Below are 22,117 nucleotides of genomic sequence, written 5' to 3'. Positions count from 1 at the left end.
CGTCATTCCAAACAAAAATTGTGGGCAAGTCGAAAGTGGGATCCAAGGTGTCTGAAACCTCAGACTGTTGTGGCAAACAACCATACTGTGTCTCTTTGGTCTGTTAGCCTGGACAGATAACAGCACTTCAACCCAATAATGAGCATTTACACCTCCTCCTCCAGATACTACGACTTTCACCCCTTTACCAATGGTATTAAGTCTCTGTTCACCTAAGTTTCTTTATGTTTGTAGACAGGGCTTTTTTAAGAGAACATCCGGATCTGCAGCTGTAGTGCAAGTTTTGGGGCTACAAGACTCAAAGGCAATACCTCTCTGAGGAGGCTTAAGAGAAGAGAACATTTTATCACACAGATCATAATACAGATAAAAGGTTAATAACCTGCGCCAGGGAAACTCACCTTACTGAAATACAACATTGTGTTGTGTAGTCCCAAAGCATTACAAATTTGTTACTGCCTTTTCCTTTAAGCTTTGTATGTTTTCAGAAGGACTGCATCCTGCATCTGAAAACCTGAAGTGCCTCAGGCTATGACGTCTACCGTTCTGTCCCTTCTATTTCACATGAAGGTCTTTGAACTCTTGGAAGGATATCAATTACATGGAAGAGACCTTTCGGGTTATAATCAGGAGGAAACATAAGTCAATGTTTGTTGCAGACGTCACTCAGATTGCTGTTTGGAAGCAATGTACCATCTACAGCAGCAGTTCCCAAACTCATTCTGCAAGACCAAGCTAAATGATTGTGGAGCCCTACATTCAAGTGGGATGACTCCTTCTGGGGCTGTGGAACAGCACTGCAGCTGTTCCTCAGTCATATAACCTGGAAAGCAAGACTGAGCCCTCAGTACACACCAGATTTTGCATGAGAACCTGCTGCTTGCACAGTGATTCACAAAAAAAGCCCGAGAACAAGTCATATCAAACATAGATCATGCAGTGAAACATCCTCAGACTACAAAATGCTGTAATCAATGAGTGAAACGAGGGCGCCACATGCTAAGTCATGCCGTACATTGAAAATGCTAACAACTACTAAACAGCATGTGTACTGCCAAAGGAAAAAAATAAACCTCCCCGAAGAGCTGTGAGGCATTAAACCACATAGCACAGAAAGGACTCTTGGAAGAAATCAGTTTGATCTGCTTTTGGTGGAAGGTTAGTACACTATGTATGTGTTATAAATAAAATATAAAACATTGACATTTCTCTCTGTGAGAAAAACACTTTAAAGTAAGTTTCCTTTTCTTCCAATTTGTGCTGTTTATTTGAGAAAGCTGAAGTGCTGGGTAGTCTTCTCTGCACTGACAATATTTACTGTGTAGTTTTCTGTTTGGAGCCCTTCTCTTCTTTGAGGTTTCCTGTTTCAGAGCTGAAGAGCTCTCGATGCATTTTAGTTCCCCAGAGCTGCTAGGGTTATTAGTTCTGTTACCAAACTGGGTTTGAGGGAAAGACATTTTTGTCTGCTTTAACGTCACATACTGATTTTTGCAAATGGAACATGTAATTCGAACCTCTTTTTTTTATGCTTAAGCCCTCCATGCAATTGTATTTTAACAGTATATTCACTCAGTCCAATTGATATATATTTTTATACATATATTTTATATGTATAATAATTTTCATGTGGAATTATTCCACGAGAAGATACAGAGCAAGGACAGTGAGACTCCTTTACTTTTTCCTAAATCTTACTAATTAATGTTCGTCATCTACTTCTAATAAGGAAAGGTATGAGCGAATTGAGATGTATAAGCAGTACTTCCTCCTCATCTATAATCTGCATCCTTAAAAATTGTTGCAGAATCTAGCTACTGGTAGACATTTAGAGCAAGCATATACGTGATGATTACACAGAGGGAAAGCTGGAGAACCATTTAAAAAAAAGTTCTGATATTGTTCCTCAAGTTCGAAGAGAGACGATGTTTTTCTCCCCAAAGTTTAATTCTTCTCAATGTGCATACAAGGGATCAAATCTCACCTGAAATTGGGACTGTGTATGCAGTAACTAGTATCTCAAGGACTGCCCTCTGGCACAGATGCCAACTTGCAAAGAACAGTTTGCATCCACATTATTTACCTTTTAACCTCCAGAACACGCTGGTCACGTCCAAAGTGCCCATGAGAAATGGTGCCTTGCCAACTCTTGAATTGTGCACATGCCAAAATCTGTGCCAGTAACTGTTCTACCAACTAACTGTACAAATGACTGAGCTACACTGCCCCAGAAAATTTCCTGGCCCTACTGAGTCTAAAGACATAGATGTAGTGTGACTGGCTTAATTTCAAGTTTTTAACGTACTTATTTTGGCCTCTCTTCAGTCAATAATATGATTCATTCAACCTTTCTTAACCACCTATTTTAGGATGAAACAACCTCTAAATGAGTTTTTGTCTCTCTAGATATTTTGGCATCAAGTCAAAAGTTTTCTGACTAAAATACAGTGAGATGCACCTGACATCTCATGGCATTATGGCTATTGAAGCAAGCGCAAAGCAGAGAAAGGAAAAATATGTAGAATTTTATGATGTTTAGCCTTGGGAGCATGTTAAATACGATGCTAGCAAAGCTGATGTGTAGTCTCTGCACATAAGAACAAACACATTTAACATGCTTTCTTGACAAATGTTTTTGTTCTCTTGATGATCCAATACAAAACAAGGCTGAAAACACTTTGGTTTTTAATGCATATGGCATTTTATACAAGCTTGTAATATAGTCATAATAATCTTGAAAAACCCAGAGTTATAGGCATTTTTCCCCCTTTTTTGTCTCATCTCCAAGTATGAAGATGTTGTAGTATGATAATGCCTTGAGTAACCTTTGTACAATATCCCTGAAGAGTAATTAAGACTTCAGGATAGCCAAGAACAGCATAAGCCAAAAGCTTGTGCAACTAAAAGCAGAATTTGATCTGCAAAATGAGCATGAACAGCAGCAATGGATAAACAGAAGTTACTTTACAGTTGAGAAGGAGTTTGCAGAATGGACGTGTGAATTTCCACCCCCTCACCTTAATTTTACTGTAGATCGGTGCATTCAAGATTATGTTGTGGGGATAATTAACACAGACACATCTTCTGTTAATACCTTACCAGTAATTCTTCAAGACTTAAGTAAAGATGACATTTGCTCAATATGCACATAGGTGACTTGACTATGTATTCTATCATTTCAGTCTTGAGGTAACTGTAGTTCCACTTAGCTCCTTCATGCTTTCCATGTGCTCATAAGACTAGTTCAAGCTACAAATTAGAAATTTATAATCTGTGCTAGTTTCTAAACCATTATCTGAATAATAATTCACATAAATAATGCCTCCCCACTTAGAGGGTCTGAACTTGGTGTTTATTACCTTGGAAACAGGATAGCTGAATTTTGCATAGCACTATTTTTTAGTATCGGGATGTTGTGAAGTACTGTCTTTCATAAAACCAGTATAATAATTTCCCTTTCCAACGCTTTCTCACTCTTTAAAAAATAGTTTATTTGCTGAATTTTTCCAGTTTGCCTATTCTGTTAATTAAATTACATAAAATCAAGTGAATTAAATTATACTACAAATATTGGTAGCTCAGTATGGTAGCACCTTTGGGTGGAACACAATAGTCTTCTAACTCTACACTTTCCTTTTTTGCCTCGTACCACTCTCATAGACTTGCCCAAAAGGTCAACTTTCATATCTTTTTCCTCCTACTGTAGCAATTGAAGTCACTTAAACTATACAGTCAACACTTTGGCTCAAGGCATACCGAATACAGAGAACATATTTCATGTTCTACGTAAGCCTCTGATGCTTCCTATTTACTGGAATTATTCTTTCTAAAGAGATAAGTACATACATTTTAAAGCATTTCAGGATCAACTATGATTTTAGATGCTATAGCTGTCACTTTTTAAAAATATGACATTTAACATGTCTTTTGCAAGCTTTGTCCTTTGCAAATTCTACAAGCAACGTGCTGCCAATTGTTTATTTGTTCACTTGACACGTTATCTACTTGACATGTTTGCAGTCTGGCCTGTTATTTAAGAATATGCACAAGGAAAAGTTTCTGCCACTTAAAACAGTCACACCCTGACTCCAGACAGAGAGAGCTCGTGGTCCTTAAGAAGTCACCAGGGATAAACAAGCACTGACCACCTCCCTGATGCAAGAAGGTAGAAAACTACAGGGAAAAGTGGTAGGAAGGAGAAGTTTCTCCATAAAGAAGGTACAGAAGCTACACGGGGGGAAATTAGTAGAATCGGCACTGGCAGTTGTTAAAAGGAAAGGAACAGAATAAAGGCAGCCACTTCAAGCATTCAGGAAACAGAAAGCAAGGGCTGGATCAGGTGAGTAGTCACTGCATACTGATAAATTAGGGGCCAAGAAATAATTAGCTGGGGATGGAGAAAAATTCAGAGCAGAAGAATGCTGGAGCAAACAGTAATAAATAAGTATTGTTCAAGGAAGAAGCTGAATCTTAAAGAAATTAATAATTCAAATCTGCATGAGTACGTTATCCAAGTTCAAAAATGCATGTGGTGAATAAAAGAAATCCAAACCACTACTGTGGGTTTTATGCTACTGGACCATTACCTTTGAAGGGATCAAGGCAAACACTTTTTTTTTTTTTTCCCAGAGGATAAAATTATCTATAGATTCAACACAAAGGACAGCCTTCTACCATTAGCTGGCAAGATACAATGACCTACAGTCTTCCTTCACCTCAAGATCCTAGTGGGTTTTTATTTGTTCTTTAAAAACAAAACAAAACAAAACAAAACACAACCCCCCCAAAAAAACCACACACACACACACAAACCAACCTTCTTGCATCGCTTCTGAAGAACACATTTGCAGTATATCAGTAGTTTCATTTGTTAAGATCAAATGGGGTGAAAGGCACTAATAGAACATTCTTTAAAGAGATCAGGACTAGTAGCTTATCTTAGGTAAACATACTGCCACACAGGGGAACAAACTACTTATATTTGTAAGGCTGGCAAGTGGACATATTACGAAAAAGATTGAAAAAAAAATCGAGGAAAAACTACGCAAATACTTTGTCCTTGCGTACCCTCTAGTGGCTGCGCAAGGTTAGGCTGGCCTCAGGGTAACAGCAGGCAATGTCCTCAGGAAGACAGAATCGGAGTGCTTACCTCTGCAATAGTTCTCCTAAACAGACAAAGATTCACGAGGTTGGGGTTCTGAGCAAGCACAAGTATGGATTATTTGAAGTGCCTAAATTTACAACCAGTTCTGCCTGTTAGCTTAATCCAATGAATCCAGGTTTTCCACTTAAAATGTGGTAAAATATACCAAGCTATTCACATAGCAAGCATTCAGGGCATGTGCCTATGTTACTGTGCCATGTATGCAGGCTGCATACCAACTGCAGCAACATCAGTAAATTAAGCTGAGTATTAGTTCTCCAGAAGCCTTCTAAGGGTGGAAACAATCTGACACACAGGTTGCAGAGACCACATAAGAGCCACTTATACATGAAATAGCAAAGAATGGCTCAAGACGATCGTACAAGCATGCTTTAAACTAGAACAGGCTGTTTTGCCTGTATGTGCTGAAGAAGTGGATTACGTCAGGGACCAAAACTGTCATCCAGCATAACACCACTCTGCAAGCAAACAGCTAACATTTAATTTAGTATACCTTAAACAAACATAAAAGATTGTACAACAGACATTTAAAACAAACCCACAAAACCCACCCTCCCACACCCAAACCCTCCAATAAATAAAAGCAAAGGTTAGTACCGTAGTCAAGGTACCAAGTCCTCTCCAGAATGAAAAAAAAAATTCCTCATTATGCTATGACTTAGCAAAAGGATATAAAGTGCATTCTATTTTGTTGATGGAACATGCAGCTGGTGAAACAGGAAAATAAGAGCAGCCAAAAAGGGAATATACAGAGTAGGTTTTTAGCACCTCACTTCTATTTCTTTATGAACTGAAAGGTGAAACATCTAGTTGCATCATTCAACTAACGATGCTAGTCATTAAACAGTACCAGAAGAAATACCTTGGCAACTGCTGAAGCGTTCAGCCTTCAACAAGTACTTACACTACCAACACAATGAAGGCACAGGGTGAAGTAATTAGATTATATACCAATACCTACATATTAGTTATGAGAAAAAAATCAAAACACTGTCTTGAAATGACATGAGATAATGCATGTTCAAGACGAAGCCTTCACAAAGAACAGAACGTACATAACAGATGTACAACATGCCAGAAGTAAACCGAATCCCAGGCTACATGTACAATAAACACTCCTTTTAATAAAAAGGAACTTTTATCTTCAGTACAGCATATAGAGTAACAGAGCTGCCCAGTCCTCCGGACAGCTACAAAACAGTTTCCCTTCAGATACAGCAACTGAGATCTCAGCAGCAAGAGAGCTGGCTCTACTCTATAGATGACAGATGCAGATTTTTTTTCTGCACCCCAGATGTACATCAGAAAAAAGCTACATGATCAGATAGCCTCTTCTTTTACGCTATTTGTCTGCATTGTTTTTATAAATGTACAGTCATAAGCAGAAATGCAAAAATCCTTCTGTCGAGTTTAAGAAAGTTAGTCCCTTTCCCATTTCTGAAGACAACACCTAAATAGCCGTATTGCTTGTCATTCATCCCCATGCCTGAGTTTTGCAATAATGCAGTACAAGCTTGCCATCACTTCCAAAACACTGCAAGGAAAAAACAAAACAAGAGCCGTTAGATTATTCATGGGCTAGCATATACATGAAGCAAAACAAACAAAAAAACTTCCCACCAGATAACTGTGTCATGGAATATTGTTTCTGATAACAAAGCTCTCCATCATAACGGGAGGCATGATAACATACTGCATGTAAAGGAATGCATTTCCAGAGATTGTATGAAGTCACGCATCTTTAAATCATATTCATACAGATCTGTGAATATCAACTACATTACATTAAATGCAAGATATTACTAGCATAGCTAGGTAACATAGTAACAGATTTCAAATCCCAGAAGTGCATGGACAAATTCTGCTAAGCACATTTGGAAAGAATATTTAAGACGAAAGTCACCTCATAGAGGGTCCCAACTTCTTGGTCTGGAGATGGAGCAAAAGACTGGTTTACATATATGAACTGCAAGAAAAGAAACCAGAAGATGAGATCTCCCATAGATCTCATCAATCATAGATCACATAGAAGAAACATTCTGCAGCCAGAGGTGGGTAAATCTGTCCCCTGTTCACCATTTATTTTACAGTCTTTCCAGTCCACCCAAAATACCGCAAATTAGTATTTTCACTTCACTATGGAGGGGCAACACGACTTCCAGGAGTCACCTCTGACTGGCCAACCAGGCCAAGCCAAAGCATGTGTGCTGACTGCCCTCTCCCACAAGTTGACCCATTAGTTTCCCATACAGCAGCACAAAGTGAACCCTCTGGTTTAGTTCTTGCTCTTATTTCAAGTATCCAAACAATTCCTGCTATTCCAAATGTGCTCTATTGGAACAGCAGTCACAGAAATTAGAATTATTTTGTTGTTTTTTAAAGTCATCCCTCTCACTTCCTGCCCCAAACATATATATGCATATAGTAGCTAGTCCATAATGTCAAACAGGGCCTTGGGATCTGCAGTGCGGGATAGCAATGGGTAATAAGGTATCGTGTGTCATTTCCGAAGAAGAGTCATAAAATTCCTAGGGCTTTGTTCCTGAAGTATAGCCTTATGCTTAAACCACACCAGAAGACTCCATGCTCCTACATTTTTTTCCTGAGACAAGGAGTTAATGAATTAAACTGTTGAGAACATCCATAAACAGTAAATATGTGAACTATTACTCTTCTTTGAGCTATTAAGCCTTGGGAAAAAGAAACCCTTCATGATTTCCAGGTGAAAGAGAAGGCTAGTGAAACTGTTTATGCCTATATGCTTAAATAACAGCCTCCAGACCAAGACCGGCGTGATTTCATCTACACTTTAACTACAAATTTGACTATTTTAATGAGTCTAGCTCTAACTTTATATCTTATATGAAAACTTTGAAGTGTATGGATGTTAAGAGCTTACTGCTAATTGCAAAATTAGTACAATCATATTTCTGAATCTGTTCCAGCTCTTCCAATGTTATCATGGGAATGAGCTTCACAGGAAGCGATACATAAACAGGACTGGTAATGTGCTGCCAAACTGCGAACGTTTCCAAGCTACTCATTTTAAAAGAGAAATCAGTTCTATGACAGTAATTAAACTGTTTGAGAAGTACCTTCTGAAGGAAACAGACACTAATATTCAGAAAGTCAACCCCAAACACTTTAGACTTTTTCCCAAATACTCCTTCCGCACACCTGACTTCCAGTTACACTGTGCATATAAACCTTTCACTGAAATACACTGCTGCACAACATGCACACAGCTCTGCACGTCAGCATCAGACAAGAAATGGAGACACTGCAAAAAGCCCACAGGCTGGAGCTGAGCGCCCGAGCACATCCAAACCCCAGTGCTACAGCTCATCTCAACGCTACACTGCAGTGTGTAATTTGAAGGGTTTTACTGGTGCCCCTACGCCAACTTCCCTGCTAAAAGCCGCAGCCTAGACTCAAACAGTCTCCCTGCAAGGCGTGACAGCTCGGACCGGGGGTGAGCGCAGCTCCCTGCCGTGGCAGGGCACGCTGGGCCGGGCCGGGCCGGGCCGGCAGGTACGCCTGCCCCTACCAGCTGCTCGGAGGCCATCAGCTTGAGGAACTTCTTGATGAAGTCAACGAGGCCCTGGATGGTCCGGGTCCGCTCCACAGCCCACTTCTTGGTCTTCATGATGGGCGTGTCGCCCACCGCCTTCAGGAGGATGTCAACTGCGGGGGAGGGGCGCGCGTTAGGGCCGCCGGCCGCGGACCCGCCCCCGCCCCCTCATTGGCCGGGACCACCCGCTCCCACCGACGATTGGCCAGCGCACCTGCCCGTCACCGCGCCAGCCCGCCCACCCTCCCGCCCCGACGGTGACTTCTCGCCCCGTTACTTTTCTTTTTCGTGTCGCCGGCGGGCTCCTCGGTGCCCGGGGAGCTGGCCGGAGGGGGGGCCGGGTCGGCAGCCCCCGCTGCAGCTCCGCCTTCCGGGGCTTCCTCCCCGCCCTCGCTTCGGCCCTCGCTCTGAGGCGAGGCAAGCGGCTGCTCCTCCGCTTCCGCCATGCTTCTCCCCGGCCGGCGGAAGTGACGTTCGTTCTGGCCTTCGCGGGACGCCGACTTCCCGTCAGGTGACGGGGAGGGACGCGTCACGTCTGGCAGGAACCGTTACCGCCGCTAACGGCCGCGGAGCGCCGGTGACGTGGTGCGCGCGACCCGCTGCCGCCGCCGCCCCGAGAGCGGGGGCGGGGGGGGACGGGCGGGGCAGGAGGAGGAAGAGGAAGAGGAAGGGCGCAGCGCAGCGAGCCCGGCGGCCGCCGCCGCCGCCCCCCGCCCCACCATGATCAAAGCCATCCTCATCTTCAACAACCACGGCAAGCCGCGGCTCTCCAAGTTCTACCAGCGCTATGTACGGGCGGGCCGGGGCTGCGCGGGGCCTGGCTGCCGGGGCAGAGGGCGGGGAAGGGAGGCCCCCCGTCCGTCCGTCCGTCCTCCTGAGGCGGGGGGAGCTTCCGCCTCACAGCCCCCGGGTTTCCTCAGGGCCGGCTGTTCCCGGGTGCGGCCGTGGGGGGTTGTACACGGGGGCGCGGTGGCCCGGTCCTGCCCCGGCGCCTTGGGCAGGTCGCGCCGCCCGCCGCTCTGCGCTTAGGGCGGCGGCGGCGGCGTGGGCCGAGGGCGTGGGAAGATGGAGGGTGGCGAGACCTTGTGAGAGCCGTCAGTACGGAAACGCGATTTGGAAGAAAGCTGTTTTCCCAGCCAGTGTTCTTTCCCCTGGAAATTGTCCTTTAGGAGTACTGAAGGTGAAGGAGGGGAGGGTGCTTCAACGGCAAACTCGGTTCTCTGAGCTCATTTCTGGAAGTGCTACTCCAAACTCTGCCACGCGTTTTAGCCCGACTTTCGGCAGTGTCTGATGCAGTGCTGCGTGTCTCCGTGCTGTGGCAGGGGTGTTAGAACGGGGAAGATGAGTTTTATGGGACTCATAGGTTCAATAAACAGAGCCTTTTCCTTTGGAAATTTTCAGAGTACTATAAAAATAGCGTTGACATGAAAAAGGGATGTAATGAAATGGAGAAGTTTATTCTTTTATGTGGAGGAAGGCAAGTAGCAAAGCAGCTCTGAAAATGCAGCACAAGCACCTGATCTGAATGAAAAGAAAGTGCAGTCACAGGAATTAAGAAACAATGTGCAAACGGTTGATTTAATTCAAGGATAAGAGATTTTAAGGTAATGGTTTGATCATGTACTGTATTTCCTACGAAATAGGCTAAGCTCTGCTTGGGCTGACCTTGGACATTAAAACACAAGAAAACAACTGATGCTTCCCAGAATTATGTAAACAAAATATTCTTTTTCAGTAGTGTTATTACTTGGATTTGTGGCCACTTACTTGCAATTCTGGCTATTACAGAAGTCGTATTTAACTTTATTGAAAGGGATGTATCTTACATCGCAGAACAGAAATGCTGACTGTGACACTTAAGTTTGCACTGTCAGGCTTTTAACTGAAGAAGTGTAACTGATACAGGGCATTGCTATGGATGACAGAATTAGATCCCTTCTCCTTAGAAAGGTGATACTGGGAAATTCTAATATATGTTTGTGAACCCATTTTCTTGTTTCTCATCAATTCTGCGTTACCAAGCAGATGTCTTTCGTTTACCATTTCTAATCTAAAAATTAAAATGGAGTATTCTCACCTACACATATTGATAAACATTCCCCTTGCATGCATCCACGCTCTCTTCTTGGTAACTTCTATTGCAGAGCTACAGTAACTTACTAAAGAAGGGGGGTTTTTTGTTTGTTTCTTTTCATTTTTTTCCTGTCACTATGGAGGTAACAATTAAATAGGTAGATTAAAGACTTCAATGCAAGTTTTGCATATCTTTCCAATGTGAAAGTTAACGTCATTCTCATTGTCCATTCACATCTTTTTGTGTCTTGTGTTAGTGTTGTGTAATGAAAGTCGTGGGAGGGAGAAGAAGCAGGGGAAGGAGAGGAGTGAATGGCAGGAGGACACCAGATTTTTCTTGTCAAGTCCACTCTGATCTACTGCTTTCATAACTGGAATTAGAATAAACCCTCGATGCTTAAAGTAGGGTAATATATCTGCGTAAACAGAACACTTTGAAATTTTGAAAATGTGAATAGCAAATTAAACTAAGAAATTATGTGATTAGGCAATTTCCCTAAAGCTTTGTGGTGCACAGAAACAGGTCCAATTGTCTTGATTATCTTATTGTGTGTGACGGCAATAAAACAGGCTTATTTCCGGAATATTTGAAACATGTGTATTTCAATATCAACTGAACCAGTACTGGAGACAAATCTCAGGTTTTTTTCCTACAAGTGGAAGCACCTCCTGCTTTCTAGAGAGATTAATTTGGTCAGATCTGTGAAAGTGGTATTTGTTTGCTTCATGATACCAAAACTTATAAAACGAATGTAACTTTTTTCCCTGATATATATGAGAATGGAAGGAGTTTCTACTGCATAAAATGAAGTTAATAATCTTTTAGCAAAAACAAAACTAATAATTCATGGCAATTAAATAGGAAGACAGGTGTGCCGTGATCTTATGTTTCAGAATATAGACCCGTGGCCATAATTTCAAAGTTAAAAATAAGTTTCTGAACAACTTTGTGAATAAGAGCAGATTCTGAAAACAAAAGTTATTTTAAATACTCAATATCTCAGTTTCTTAAGAAGAAAAGACAAATTGTCTCTTTCCTGCTACCATAGAAAATACTGAGGAAGTAATTGAGATAACTGCAGTGGAGCAAGGCAGGCAGGAGTTAAGGCACACAAACTATAGAAGCAGAGGAACCTGCACTTTCTTGTTATGTGTTTTATGGAGCAGTTTACTTCTGCTGGAGCTTTTTGCTGATGTCTTTGTGGATTCTAGACGTTGTTTGTAAAATAACACATGAATTTAAGGTGATGAATGCAAACCACACCAATGTCAGGCTCTGTTTGCTTAGCAGTCATGCAGGGTACTGCACTGTTCTGGCTGAAATCACTTTTAAGATAGATGCATCAGTTTTGCTTAGAGTATTTGTTCATACAGTGGTTTAAAATGCTGACTTACATGCTTAGGCAGGGATGGGGGCTATCTATGAATGATAACTTTTGGGTTCTCTGCTATAAAACAAATGCAGGATTTTAGGAATTGTATCTAATTTTTTTGACTATGGAAGTAGAGACTTGTTAAAAATGAGTCCGCTCTTACAGAAGGGTAGCAAAAGCAAGTGTGCAGGAATGATGGAGTTGCAGTGGGGACTCGAGGAGTCAAGTGAATTCAGACTCGGGAGTGATGTCTCTGATCTGCTAGAAGGAAAAGTAATGGATTAGGAGAGGCTGTTGCTCATGATGCCGTTGTATTTTAAGCTATTTCTGAGAGAGTTATGTATTGTGGGATTTTTAGCTTCCCCACCCCCTTCAAGCTTTTGAGACTGCTTTCCCCCCTGTTCGTGGGTGAACGTAGTTTCAAAGCATGTCTGTAGCTGTTCAGGCTACGGTGGAGATACAAAAAATTCAGAATACTTGAGAAGACTTCCTGTTTACTTGAAGAAACTATTTTAGATGGGTTTATTTTTAGAAGTTTCTTAAAAACAATCACTTTTTTTCACAGTTGATTCTCAGTAATGTATTCTTCTGCAACTTGCAAAAATGTCTTTTTGTGTTCAAATAACAAAAAAAATATGCAGCTTGTTAATTAGCAGGTTTCAGGTTTCAGAAGTAGATAGTTTGAGGGTGGTGATCTACTTTGTGTTCTATTTATTAGCTGTGTGTGCTGTGCATTGTTAATTAATCCATTTTAGCTTGATAGAAAAATATGTTTTCTTTCATAGAGTGAAGATACACAGCAACAAATTATCAGAGAAACTTTCCATTTGGTATCGAAACGTGATGAAAATGTCTGTAATTTCCTGGAAGGAGGATTGTAAGTATCAAGTTTGAAATAAATGCCCAATACTTACTGGCTAGCAAATATTATTACTGCTGATTGTAATATAACTGTTTTTACAGTTGTAATATAAATGCCATGTCACTTGAGATATTTTAATACACAACAAATAATACCACGTTGCACCAGGTATACATATTCTTTACTAACTGAAGCATACATATATATGTATATATGTATCAAAATGAGTTAGGCAATAAAACAAATTTTTTCTAGGGCTGTAACTGACGCAGTGCCATCTCTAGTGCTACAGTTGTTTCAGACGCAAGATGGGGAAGAAACAGGCAGATGATACCTGACCAGTTTCCCTATAATCAAGCTAAAGATTTCTAGCCTCATTTGAAGAGGCATTGGCATTTGCCATACCCATTGAGAAAATTAAAAATTTTGTAGCTGGTGCTTTTGCTTGAGCTCCTAAAATTTGAGTGGACAGCCTCTGACAGTAGGATTCCTCAGCCTTTTTATCAGGGTTCAGGCTTGCTATATAAACTAGAAAAAAAAAAGGTTTTAAATGTGCTAACTAATGCAGTTTCAATGAACATTTTTTATTAATATAGGCAGAGCAAGGTAGGAGGAAAGCCAGGCTTCCATCTTTTGTCTCTGGAAGACACACACAAAATATTCTTTCTTGAATCATCTTGGTTGTTTTTTTTTAATGTGGTCTTGCTTTAGTTGAAGAGAAGAAATTCTGAAATGGAAAAGTGTTTTATTTTGAGACATTAGTCATCAAGAGTAAATAGTTATAAAGCCATCTTCTAGGAAAAGGGGTCATAATTGATGGAGTAAGCTCATGATCTCCAGTCTAAACATAAAGATTGTCATAGCCTGTTAAATATTGTAATTATGGAAATTTCTGATTACTGAAAGTTAGTATGTTAATGCCTACATTTTACAGTTGTTAATGCCTGCATAATGTCAGTTAAATGCTTAGCTGTACCATGTCAGCTATGATGTCTTTTTCCTGGCCGAGATGATTCCTGATTTTTTTTATTTTACTATTTTTTAAACTAAAATCGTTCTCTTCCAGCTACTCAACTGGTAATTCTATTGTTAAGTTCTTGGAGATGATTTCAAGCTGAAAACATGCTGGCTTGAATTCTGTTAGTGAAAGACAGAAGCCATTTGGAGCCTTTTAAAAAAATCACAGCTGTGCAACAAAAAGAAACTAAGACAGAGGACACAATTCTGGCTTTCCTCCTACTGCTCAATTCTGGAACTACCATTTCAACATATTTTTTTCAGTATGGTTTTTTTTCAGGGCAGGGATCACTTTATAGTTTGCAATTTACGCAAAGGTCTCAGTAGTTTCTAGATACTAACTCTGTGTACTGAAGTATTTGAAAGAATGGGGTAAATAAAGCACAAAAGAGGAAACTTTAAATTCTGTTTCTTTCCACTTTTACATTTGCTTGTAATATTTTTGTCTGATACTTCTTAAACATAGCTACTGCTCTTCAGGAACAAAGGGTTCCCTCTCCCCCCACCCAAGCATTAATGCAAAGCAATATGCTTAAGCAAAAGTGACCTAAAAGATTTCTTGTTCTTTTTATTTGTTTACATATTCTCTCTCTACAATAAAGGCAGAAACTAAAGGGATGAGTTGTGATACACCAAACAGGTGATTCAGTTCTGGTACAGAATGAAAGGAGAATTTTGATGTTCATAGCCATGTAGGTTCAGGCTACAAAATATTTTCATTTCTATCTCTTCTTATGATGTATGTACCTTCTTCGGGAAGGCTATAGCAGAAGAGTGGAAGGAAATACCTGTTTAGGCCTCTTCTCTTCTTGTTCAGTAACTTGATGATTAGTGAGTCCATAAAAAATTAATTACTTCTGTGACTTTAACATTGCTTCACAAACTATTGGTTGTAGTACAGTCTTGTTTCTCAAGATATCAAACATTTTGTAGCACAAGAGTGTTACATGTTCTTGGTTATTAAGTGGACCGTAAACCTGATTTAAGACTTTTTCTGTAATCGCTCTGTTAATCTGTAAAAAAAAAATCGCTCTGTTAATCTGTAAAGCAGATTAATCCCTGTACAGTGCCCACTAGTGTGTAATGGAAGTACATCTAATACCCATTTTCTGATGAAACTGCATGATCTGTTTGAATTGATTTTAACAAAAAGGTGCATATGTTGATGTAATTATTATCCATATGGATAACATTAACTGTGCTTGTGTGGTAAATGTAACTTGGGCTGTCTTGGTACTTAATATTCTTCCATTGTAATTATATCACAAAATAGAAGTTGCAATATAGTTGGATTTGGGAAAGCTCTAGCCAGCCGTTAACAATAGGCCTCCTATTAACTGAAATAACTGTGAGGATTTGCCCAGCTTATCCTGAGATGCTAACTGAGCTTTCCTGTTTTCTTTCCTGTCTAGATTAATAGGTGGATCTGATAACAAACTAATTTACCGACATTATGCCACCTTGTATTTTGTCTTCTGTGTGGATTCTTCAGAAAGTGAGCTTGGCATTTTAGACCTCATACAAGTGAGTTGTTTTTTTTTTCTGCTTTGTTTTTTTTAGTAAGGGGAATTCTACTTCTAAGTACCTTAGAACTTCAATATTTAGCTGTGTCTTTTTCTGTGGTATTTGCAAGTGAAGGTGGCTTTCATACTGTGAACATACCCGAAGTGCTGTGTATAACTTTTAGATGGTTTGCAGTTTTCTGAACTGTCTTTGAAAAAGTTGTTTTCCAAGTTGATGAGAAAGTAAGGAAACTGTTTGGAACCTACTGAACAATTGGCAGCTATTTTTTGCTGCAGCTTTTCAAGGCCTTGTTTTGGCTGCAGGTAAAAGTGGTGCAGTTCAGACGTTCACTAGACAAGTTTAGATTATGAGAACCTTGATACATAAAGCTCTACGTGTACACGCACACACACACACACACACACACGTATATGTATTCCCTACGAATATATAATGGATTAACACATCCAAAATGTCTTTGGATGAAACTTTCCTTGTGGCTTTATGAGCTTTTTGTCAGATATACGCTTGAAAATGAGTGCAAATGCTGCCCTAGGCATGTGTTCTGCACCAGGAGGGTGGGTGGGGGGAGATGAGAAGAAAGAGAGCCGCTGCAGGTTCTTTCTGGGTCTCGGTAAGAAAGGCTTGACAACAAAATGGCTTAATAAGATAACTGTTTGATAAAACAGAATAAGAAGAGGAGTGTAGATAGTAAATCTTACACCCCTTCAGATGCTGGGCAGCCTGTGGTCATGCAGCATCCAGTGGAGCCCAGGTGGATTTTCCCATGGTGTACCGTGCAGAGCAGATCCTGTCCAAGCTCTCCCTTTTTTGGACCTTTGAGCTATTATATAATTTCCTCACAAGAAAACAACTCTATTCCTAATGGGTGTTCTCATTAGAACTTCTTGCTGCACTTTGATGTACAGGCAAGGCCATACAGAGGGGGTAATCACCAGTACCACATGAGAGTTGCCCACGGGCTTCTCTGTTACAGTGAGCTGTCTGAGTTTATCCTGTAGCCAAGGAATTTGTGCAGCACAGCACAGCACAGACCCATGCCTACTCAGGTTAAGCATTGAGTGGGTCAGTAACTCCTAAACATGCAACTGTCTCTTGGTCAGGATCAATACGTCCCACTCCTTGATCCACCTACCGTTTACCTTTCCCAAAGACATTGTAAGTTAGAGATTACATTAATAAGATACAGGCTTCTCAAACCCAGTAGAGCATACATGGCCTGTTCAAGATCATTAACTCCTTGAAAATGATGTCTTCTGCAAGGCTCCCAATACAGCATGTATGATTTAAACTGTTAAATAGTCTGTATCAACTCAGCAATAAAAATCATGTCTGGTAATACGAACATTCCTATGTCAAGAGAACTCTGATTACACCAGTGATTTTTCAACTTAAAATTTGCACATAAACGATTTTACTGATGATTGTTAGTGGAGTTAGACGTGGGAAAAAACGGTTTCACACCATGAAGTGATGTATGTCATTGCATAAAATGGCTCTCAGGTATGCATATATGTATGATTCACTTCCTGTTAAGCCTTTCAAATGCTAGCAGATGAAGAGAATTGATTTATTACGTAAGTAAACTCTGTGGTATCCTGAGACACGGGCCTGTACCTATTGATTATTTCACTGCAGAAAGCACTCTGAGCCTTAAAGGCCTCACAGTTCCCTGCAGACCTTTCTTGGAGCTGAAGAGCGTCTCATAGTCACCTGTTAGTGTTCAGAACAGCTCTTCAGTGTTTAGTGCTCTTCTGGACAGTAGATCCAAATTGTCTTTCCGAGTGGCTGTGTGGGTAGCAGGGAAGGAAACTCTTAGATTCTTACATCATCCTTGGTCATGGAAACATTCTGCAATATCTGAACAGTGCAAGTTACTAAGTGAGGTATACAGTGACCTTACCTGTTCTTAGCAGTTTGCTGTACAGAGTTGTTCAGTTGCTTGTTGCATAGTGTGTCTTCTTTCTTGGAAGTGCTAAAAAATTTATGAACTGAGAAAGGAAGCGTGTTAATATTTCATGTGACTTAGGGGTGTTTTTCAGATACAGTGGATATTATAAATATCTTATTTTTAATCAGATAATAAGGATAGAAAAGACTATCTAGGTTAATCAGTCTGACCTGTTATATTTTGCAGGGCCACTATGCAAGTTCAACTAAGATTTTATTCATTATGGTATGTTAAAATATCACATCAGTAGCTTCCAGGTATTTCCAGTTACACAGTGTAACCTAAATTTTACTTTGAAGTGTTGAAGCAAATTGCTTGAGCTTACTACTACCTATATTTGTACAGCCTTCAAACTCTCTGAAGTAGGGAGATCTTAAGCTTTTCTCTAGATTGTGGTGCTTCTTGTGCCAGAAGTACTTTGATGGATTTCAATCTCTCAGTCTTTATATTTCACATCTTTTCCATTACACCTTGGTGTTTAATTACATACCAGTGTAATTATTTGAAGGAAGCAGAAATAATAGAAATTCTATTTCTGTTTATAGAAATACTTTACTTTTTTTCTGACCTGTAGGATTTTATTTATAAATACAGTCTCACCACAGTACCTGCAGCTGTTCAATATTCCATTTCTCTAGATCATTGTCATTCAACCATTTGATTGTAGTAGAAAGTATAAAGAGATTAATTAAACATTTTTAATTTCCCATCTGGCTCACAAGAATGATCTGTTTAATCCTCTTAGCAATAGCAATCAGAATAAATGTATCTCACACTGGAAGAGCGCCCTCAGAAAGTTTATTATTACATCTCAACCCCACATGCAAGGCAGACTGGCAGTATATAGACATACACATCTACTCAAGCAAATAAGCTGTGTCTGTTTTTTGTTGAGAATTGTTGAACCATTTTCATACATCTTTGTTTACTATAGTTCAGAGACAATACAGGTTAAGAGTAAGCTATCTGGAGTTTGTTATGAATCATGCATATACTGAATTGTTTAAATAAGTAGTTATGTAAAGGGCCAGTTTATGATCTCATGAAAATAAACTGGTGAAATGAACCTAGAACTCAGTCTAGCACTTGAGAGTTTTCTGTCTTGTAAACTGAATAAATCTATAGTAGATTAGATTGCATATGACAGTCTGCAGTTCTTTTCAGCATAAAGTTTCTGTTATAATGCTTAAGATACTTCTGTGAAGGCCACTTATATCCACTACTTCTGTGAAGGCCACCATTAGGTCAGAGCTGTTTCACAGGTAAGTCATCTTGGCTCAGGCTTAATGAATGCACTGTATGTGTTACAAATCATAGACTCTGCCTCAGATTTTATACTGTGTTCAAACTAGATGTGTTTGAACACCTCGGGTAAATCCATACTGTTAATTTTTGTCTATTTTCTTTTTTTTTAAATACAAACACAAGTTTCTGTTTATTGTTTTTGATTAATTGGATGGGAGATAGGTCAGCATCTGTGCTATGCTTGGTAGGTTTTGCAGTCTTTTGGATTCAGTGCAAATTCTGTCATGAGTTGTAGCTATTTCAGACTTCTCGTTACCCTATGAAGTGTAAGGTTATAGCATATGGAAATAAAGTACATAAGAAAATATAACTAGCTGTAGACTGCCATGAGGAAAAAAATTGAGTGACATTTACAATGGAACCTAACTATCTTATGGACCTAAAAGCCTATGTCAACTCTAAGCATTTTTGAGGATTTTAGTCCATTGCTGTACTCCAAAGACATGTTGACTCAGTAAGCAGCTAAATCTGTGAGAACAGTCTTCCATGAAAAGTTGTATATAGACTTGCAAGATAATGTTTAGTAAGATGCATATGGGAAATGCAGTGCAGTTCATGAAGATGTTTTTCTCAGTTCTTAAAGATAAATAATCCTGACCAGAGATGCTTTTATGCTAATTAGATAGAAAAGGGAGAGACATAGGAATGGGATACCTATTTTGGCAGAAAAATCCCTAATTAGTTCTCAGTTAACACTATTAGTTTATTTTGGAGTTGGGTGGAAAGTAAAGGGCAGGAATTAAGAACAAAAAGAACATTTTAACCTAAAAAACCTTATTGGTAATGCATTAAGTATGTTGGTAGGTCTGCTTGAAAGACCTAACGCACTTCTGTTTTGACTAATCAGCAGGACTTGTACAGTCTTTCCCTTACACTATAATCTGGGCATTCTCTGTGTAATCTATGAGTAGTTTTAAAAAAAAAAATTGAAAGAAAACTGGGATGTCAGTGCAAATGTGTGGAAAAATGCAGCAGCTGCTCCAAGGATTTCCCAATTAGAAAGGCTGTGGACACACTATAGTTGATTTCATACACTTGCAATGATATGTGAATGATGAGTTATTAAAGGTCACTCTTAAAGCAGAAGAGAAACCAGTCTTGCGTATGGAGAACTGGCTATGTGATCAGACTATCGTGTTCTAAACTAGTTGGAGTCTCAAGTAGCATTTGAACAGTCAAAAGCAGGAGAGAACTCTCCATGGGCAGGTTGAATTAATTCTGTCTTAAGGTTTACCATTGCTGTTTAGCCTAGGAAGAAGGATGGGATATTCTTGACATGAGTTACTCCTGTTGTTTTTACTTCATTTTTGTACCTGCTTTTGTTAGTGTTTGACATTATCTAGCATCAGATCCATTTAATTGATTAGGTGTTCTGATTTTTTTGCTCTCCTTGTTATCTTCCCAATATTAATGTGTTTTATTCCTTTGTTGTCTTATTTGTCTAATTAAAAAACAAGCCCTTCATGGTAAAGGTGGTATCTAATGTTTTGACATATTGCTGAGTACAGGGAGCTCTTGGCTTGTATATCATAGAATCATAGAATACCAGGTTGGAAGGGACCTCAAGGATCATCTGGTCCAACCTTTCTAGCACAATCTAGATGAGATGACCCAGCACCATGTCCAGCTGAGTCTTAAACGTGTTCAGCGTAGCGGAGTCAACCACTTCCCTGGGGAGATTATTCCAATGATTGACTGTTCTCATTGTGAAAAGCTTTCCTTTCATGTCCAGTCGGAATCTCCCTGGGAGTAACTTGTATCCGTTACCCCTTGTCCTCACCATGTGACTGCTTGTAAAAAGGGAGTTTCCGTCTTCTTTGCAGCTCCCCTTTAAGTACTGGTACGAGGTGTTGAGATCACCTCTAAGCCTCCTTTTCTCAAGACTGAACAAACCCAGCTCTCTCAGCCTATCCTCATGCAGCAGGCTTCCCAGACCCTTGATCATCTTGGTGGCCCTTCTCTGGACCCCCTTCAGCCTGTCCACATCTCTTTTGCACAGCTGGGACCAGAACTGTACACAGTATTCCAGGTGTGGCTTGGCAAGCGCCGAGTAGAGAGGGATAATGACTTCTTTAGCTCTGCTGGTGTTGCCCTTTTTGATGCAACCCAGCATCCTATTGGCCACCTTGGCCACAGCAGCACACTCTTCACTCATGTTGAGCTTCCTGTCCACCAGGACCCCCAGGTCCCTTTCCACGGAGCTACTCTCTAGCCTGGTGGATACCAGTCTGAGCTGCACTCCTGAGTTATGTTTTCCCAGGTGCAAGACCTTACACTTGCCCTTGTTAAACTTCATAAGGTTCTTGTTAGCCCACTGTTCCAGCAGGGTGGCTCTCCCTTCCACAGTGTCTACTTCAGCACTCAATTTGGTGTCATCTGCGAACTTCATCAGAATACACTTGATCCCGTTATCCAGATCACCTACGAAGATACTGAATAGCGTTGGGCCCAATATCGATCCCTGGGGGACCCCACTTGTGACGGGTTGCCAGTTTGAAAAAGAGCCATTTACCACCACCCTTTGGGTGTGGCCCATCAGCTAATTCCTCATCCACTGCACAGACCACTTGTCTAGGCCATAACGGATCAATTTCTCCAGGAGGAGGTCATGGGGAACCATATCGAAAGCCTTGGAGAAGTCCAGGTAGACAACATGCACCACTAGCCCCATGTCAACCGAGCAGGTCACTTTATCATAGAAGGCCACCAGATTTGTCAGGCACGATCTGCCCTTGGTGAAGCCATGTTGGCTTTTCCCAATCACGTGCTTCATTTGACTTGTGATGGCCCCCAGGAGGATCCGTTCCATAATTTTGCTGGGGATTGAAGTAAGACTGATGGGCCTATAATTACCTGGATCCTCCCTTGAGCCCTTCTTGTAGATAGGGGTACCATTCGCCTTCCTCCAGTCCTCTGGGACATCCCCTGATCTCCATGACCTCTCGAAGATTATAGAGAGTGGCCCCACAATGACATCAGCCAGCTCTCTCAACACCCTCAGGTGGATGGCGTCAGGGTCCATCGATTTGTAGGGGTCAAGCTCCTGTAATAATCCACATACTAACTCCTTCTTCACTGGTGGTGGGTCTATGTTATCCTCCTGGATTTTCATTCTCAATGTCTGGGATCCAACAGTGTTGGGAAAGACAGAGGTGAAGAAGGTGTTGAGAACCTCTGCCTTTTCAGCATTGTTGGTGAAAGGTATTGGTATATCCAATAACAATTTGGTTTTTTGGTTCATATACTTTACTCCCCAGGTGTGTATTTGGCTTTATTAAAG

The 22,117-nt window shown here is 40.6% G+C and overlaps 2 protein-coding genes across 21 annotated transcripts in view; one reads left to right on the top strand and one right to left on the bottom strand.

The window, feature by feature from the left end:
* Positions 1-5,735: 5,735 nt before the first annotated feature.
* On the bottom strand, positions 5,736-9,198 carry ATG12 (autophagy related 12). The gene is made up of 4 exons (XM_082337597.1): positions 9,010-9,198; positions 8,709-8,845; positions 7,065-7,127; positions 5,736-6,695 (listed from the first exon to the last, which is right to left on the bottom strand). The coding sequence occupies exons 1-4, from the start codon at positions 9,176-9,178 to the stop codon at positions 6,636-6,638; spliced, it is 429 nt and encodes a 142-aa protein (XP_082193723.1). The 5' UTR covers positions 9,179-9,198; the 3' UTR covers positions 5,736-6,635.
* A 62-nt stretch (positions 9,199-9,260) lies between these two features.
* The window catches only part of AP3S1 (adaptor related protein complex 3 subunit sigma 1), a 45,504-nt gene continuing 32,647 nt past the window's right edge, over positions 9,261-22,117 (top strand). For all 20 annotated transcript variants that reach the window (XR_014230695.1, XR_014230696.1, XR_014230697.1 and 17 more), the window contains exons 1-3: positions 9,261-9,521; positions 12,964-13,055; positions 15,470-15,581. Coding sequence is in view for 7 of the 20 variants with exons in the window: in XM_082336492.1 (XP_082192618.1) it covers positions 9,453-9,521; positions 12,964-13,055; positions 15,470-15,581 (273 nt within the window). In the remaining 13 variants the exon portion in view is untranslated. The remainder of the gene's footprint in view (positions 9,522-12,963; positions 13,056-15,469; positions 15,582-22,117) is intronic.

Source organism: Platalea leucorodia (assembly GCF_965183815.1).
Source record: "Platalea leucorodia genome assembly, chromosome: Z".
Taxonomy (NCBI): Eukaryota; Metazoa; Chordata; class Aves; order Pelecaniformes; family Threskiornithidae; genus Platalea; species Platalea leucorodia.
The sequence above is the reverse complement of the archived record's forward strand: the minus strand, read 5'-3'. Positions and strand labels throughout refer to the sequence as shown.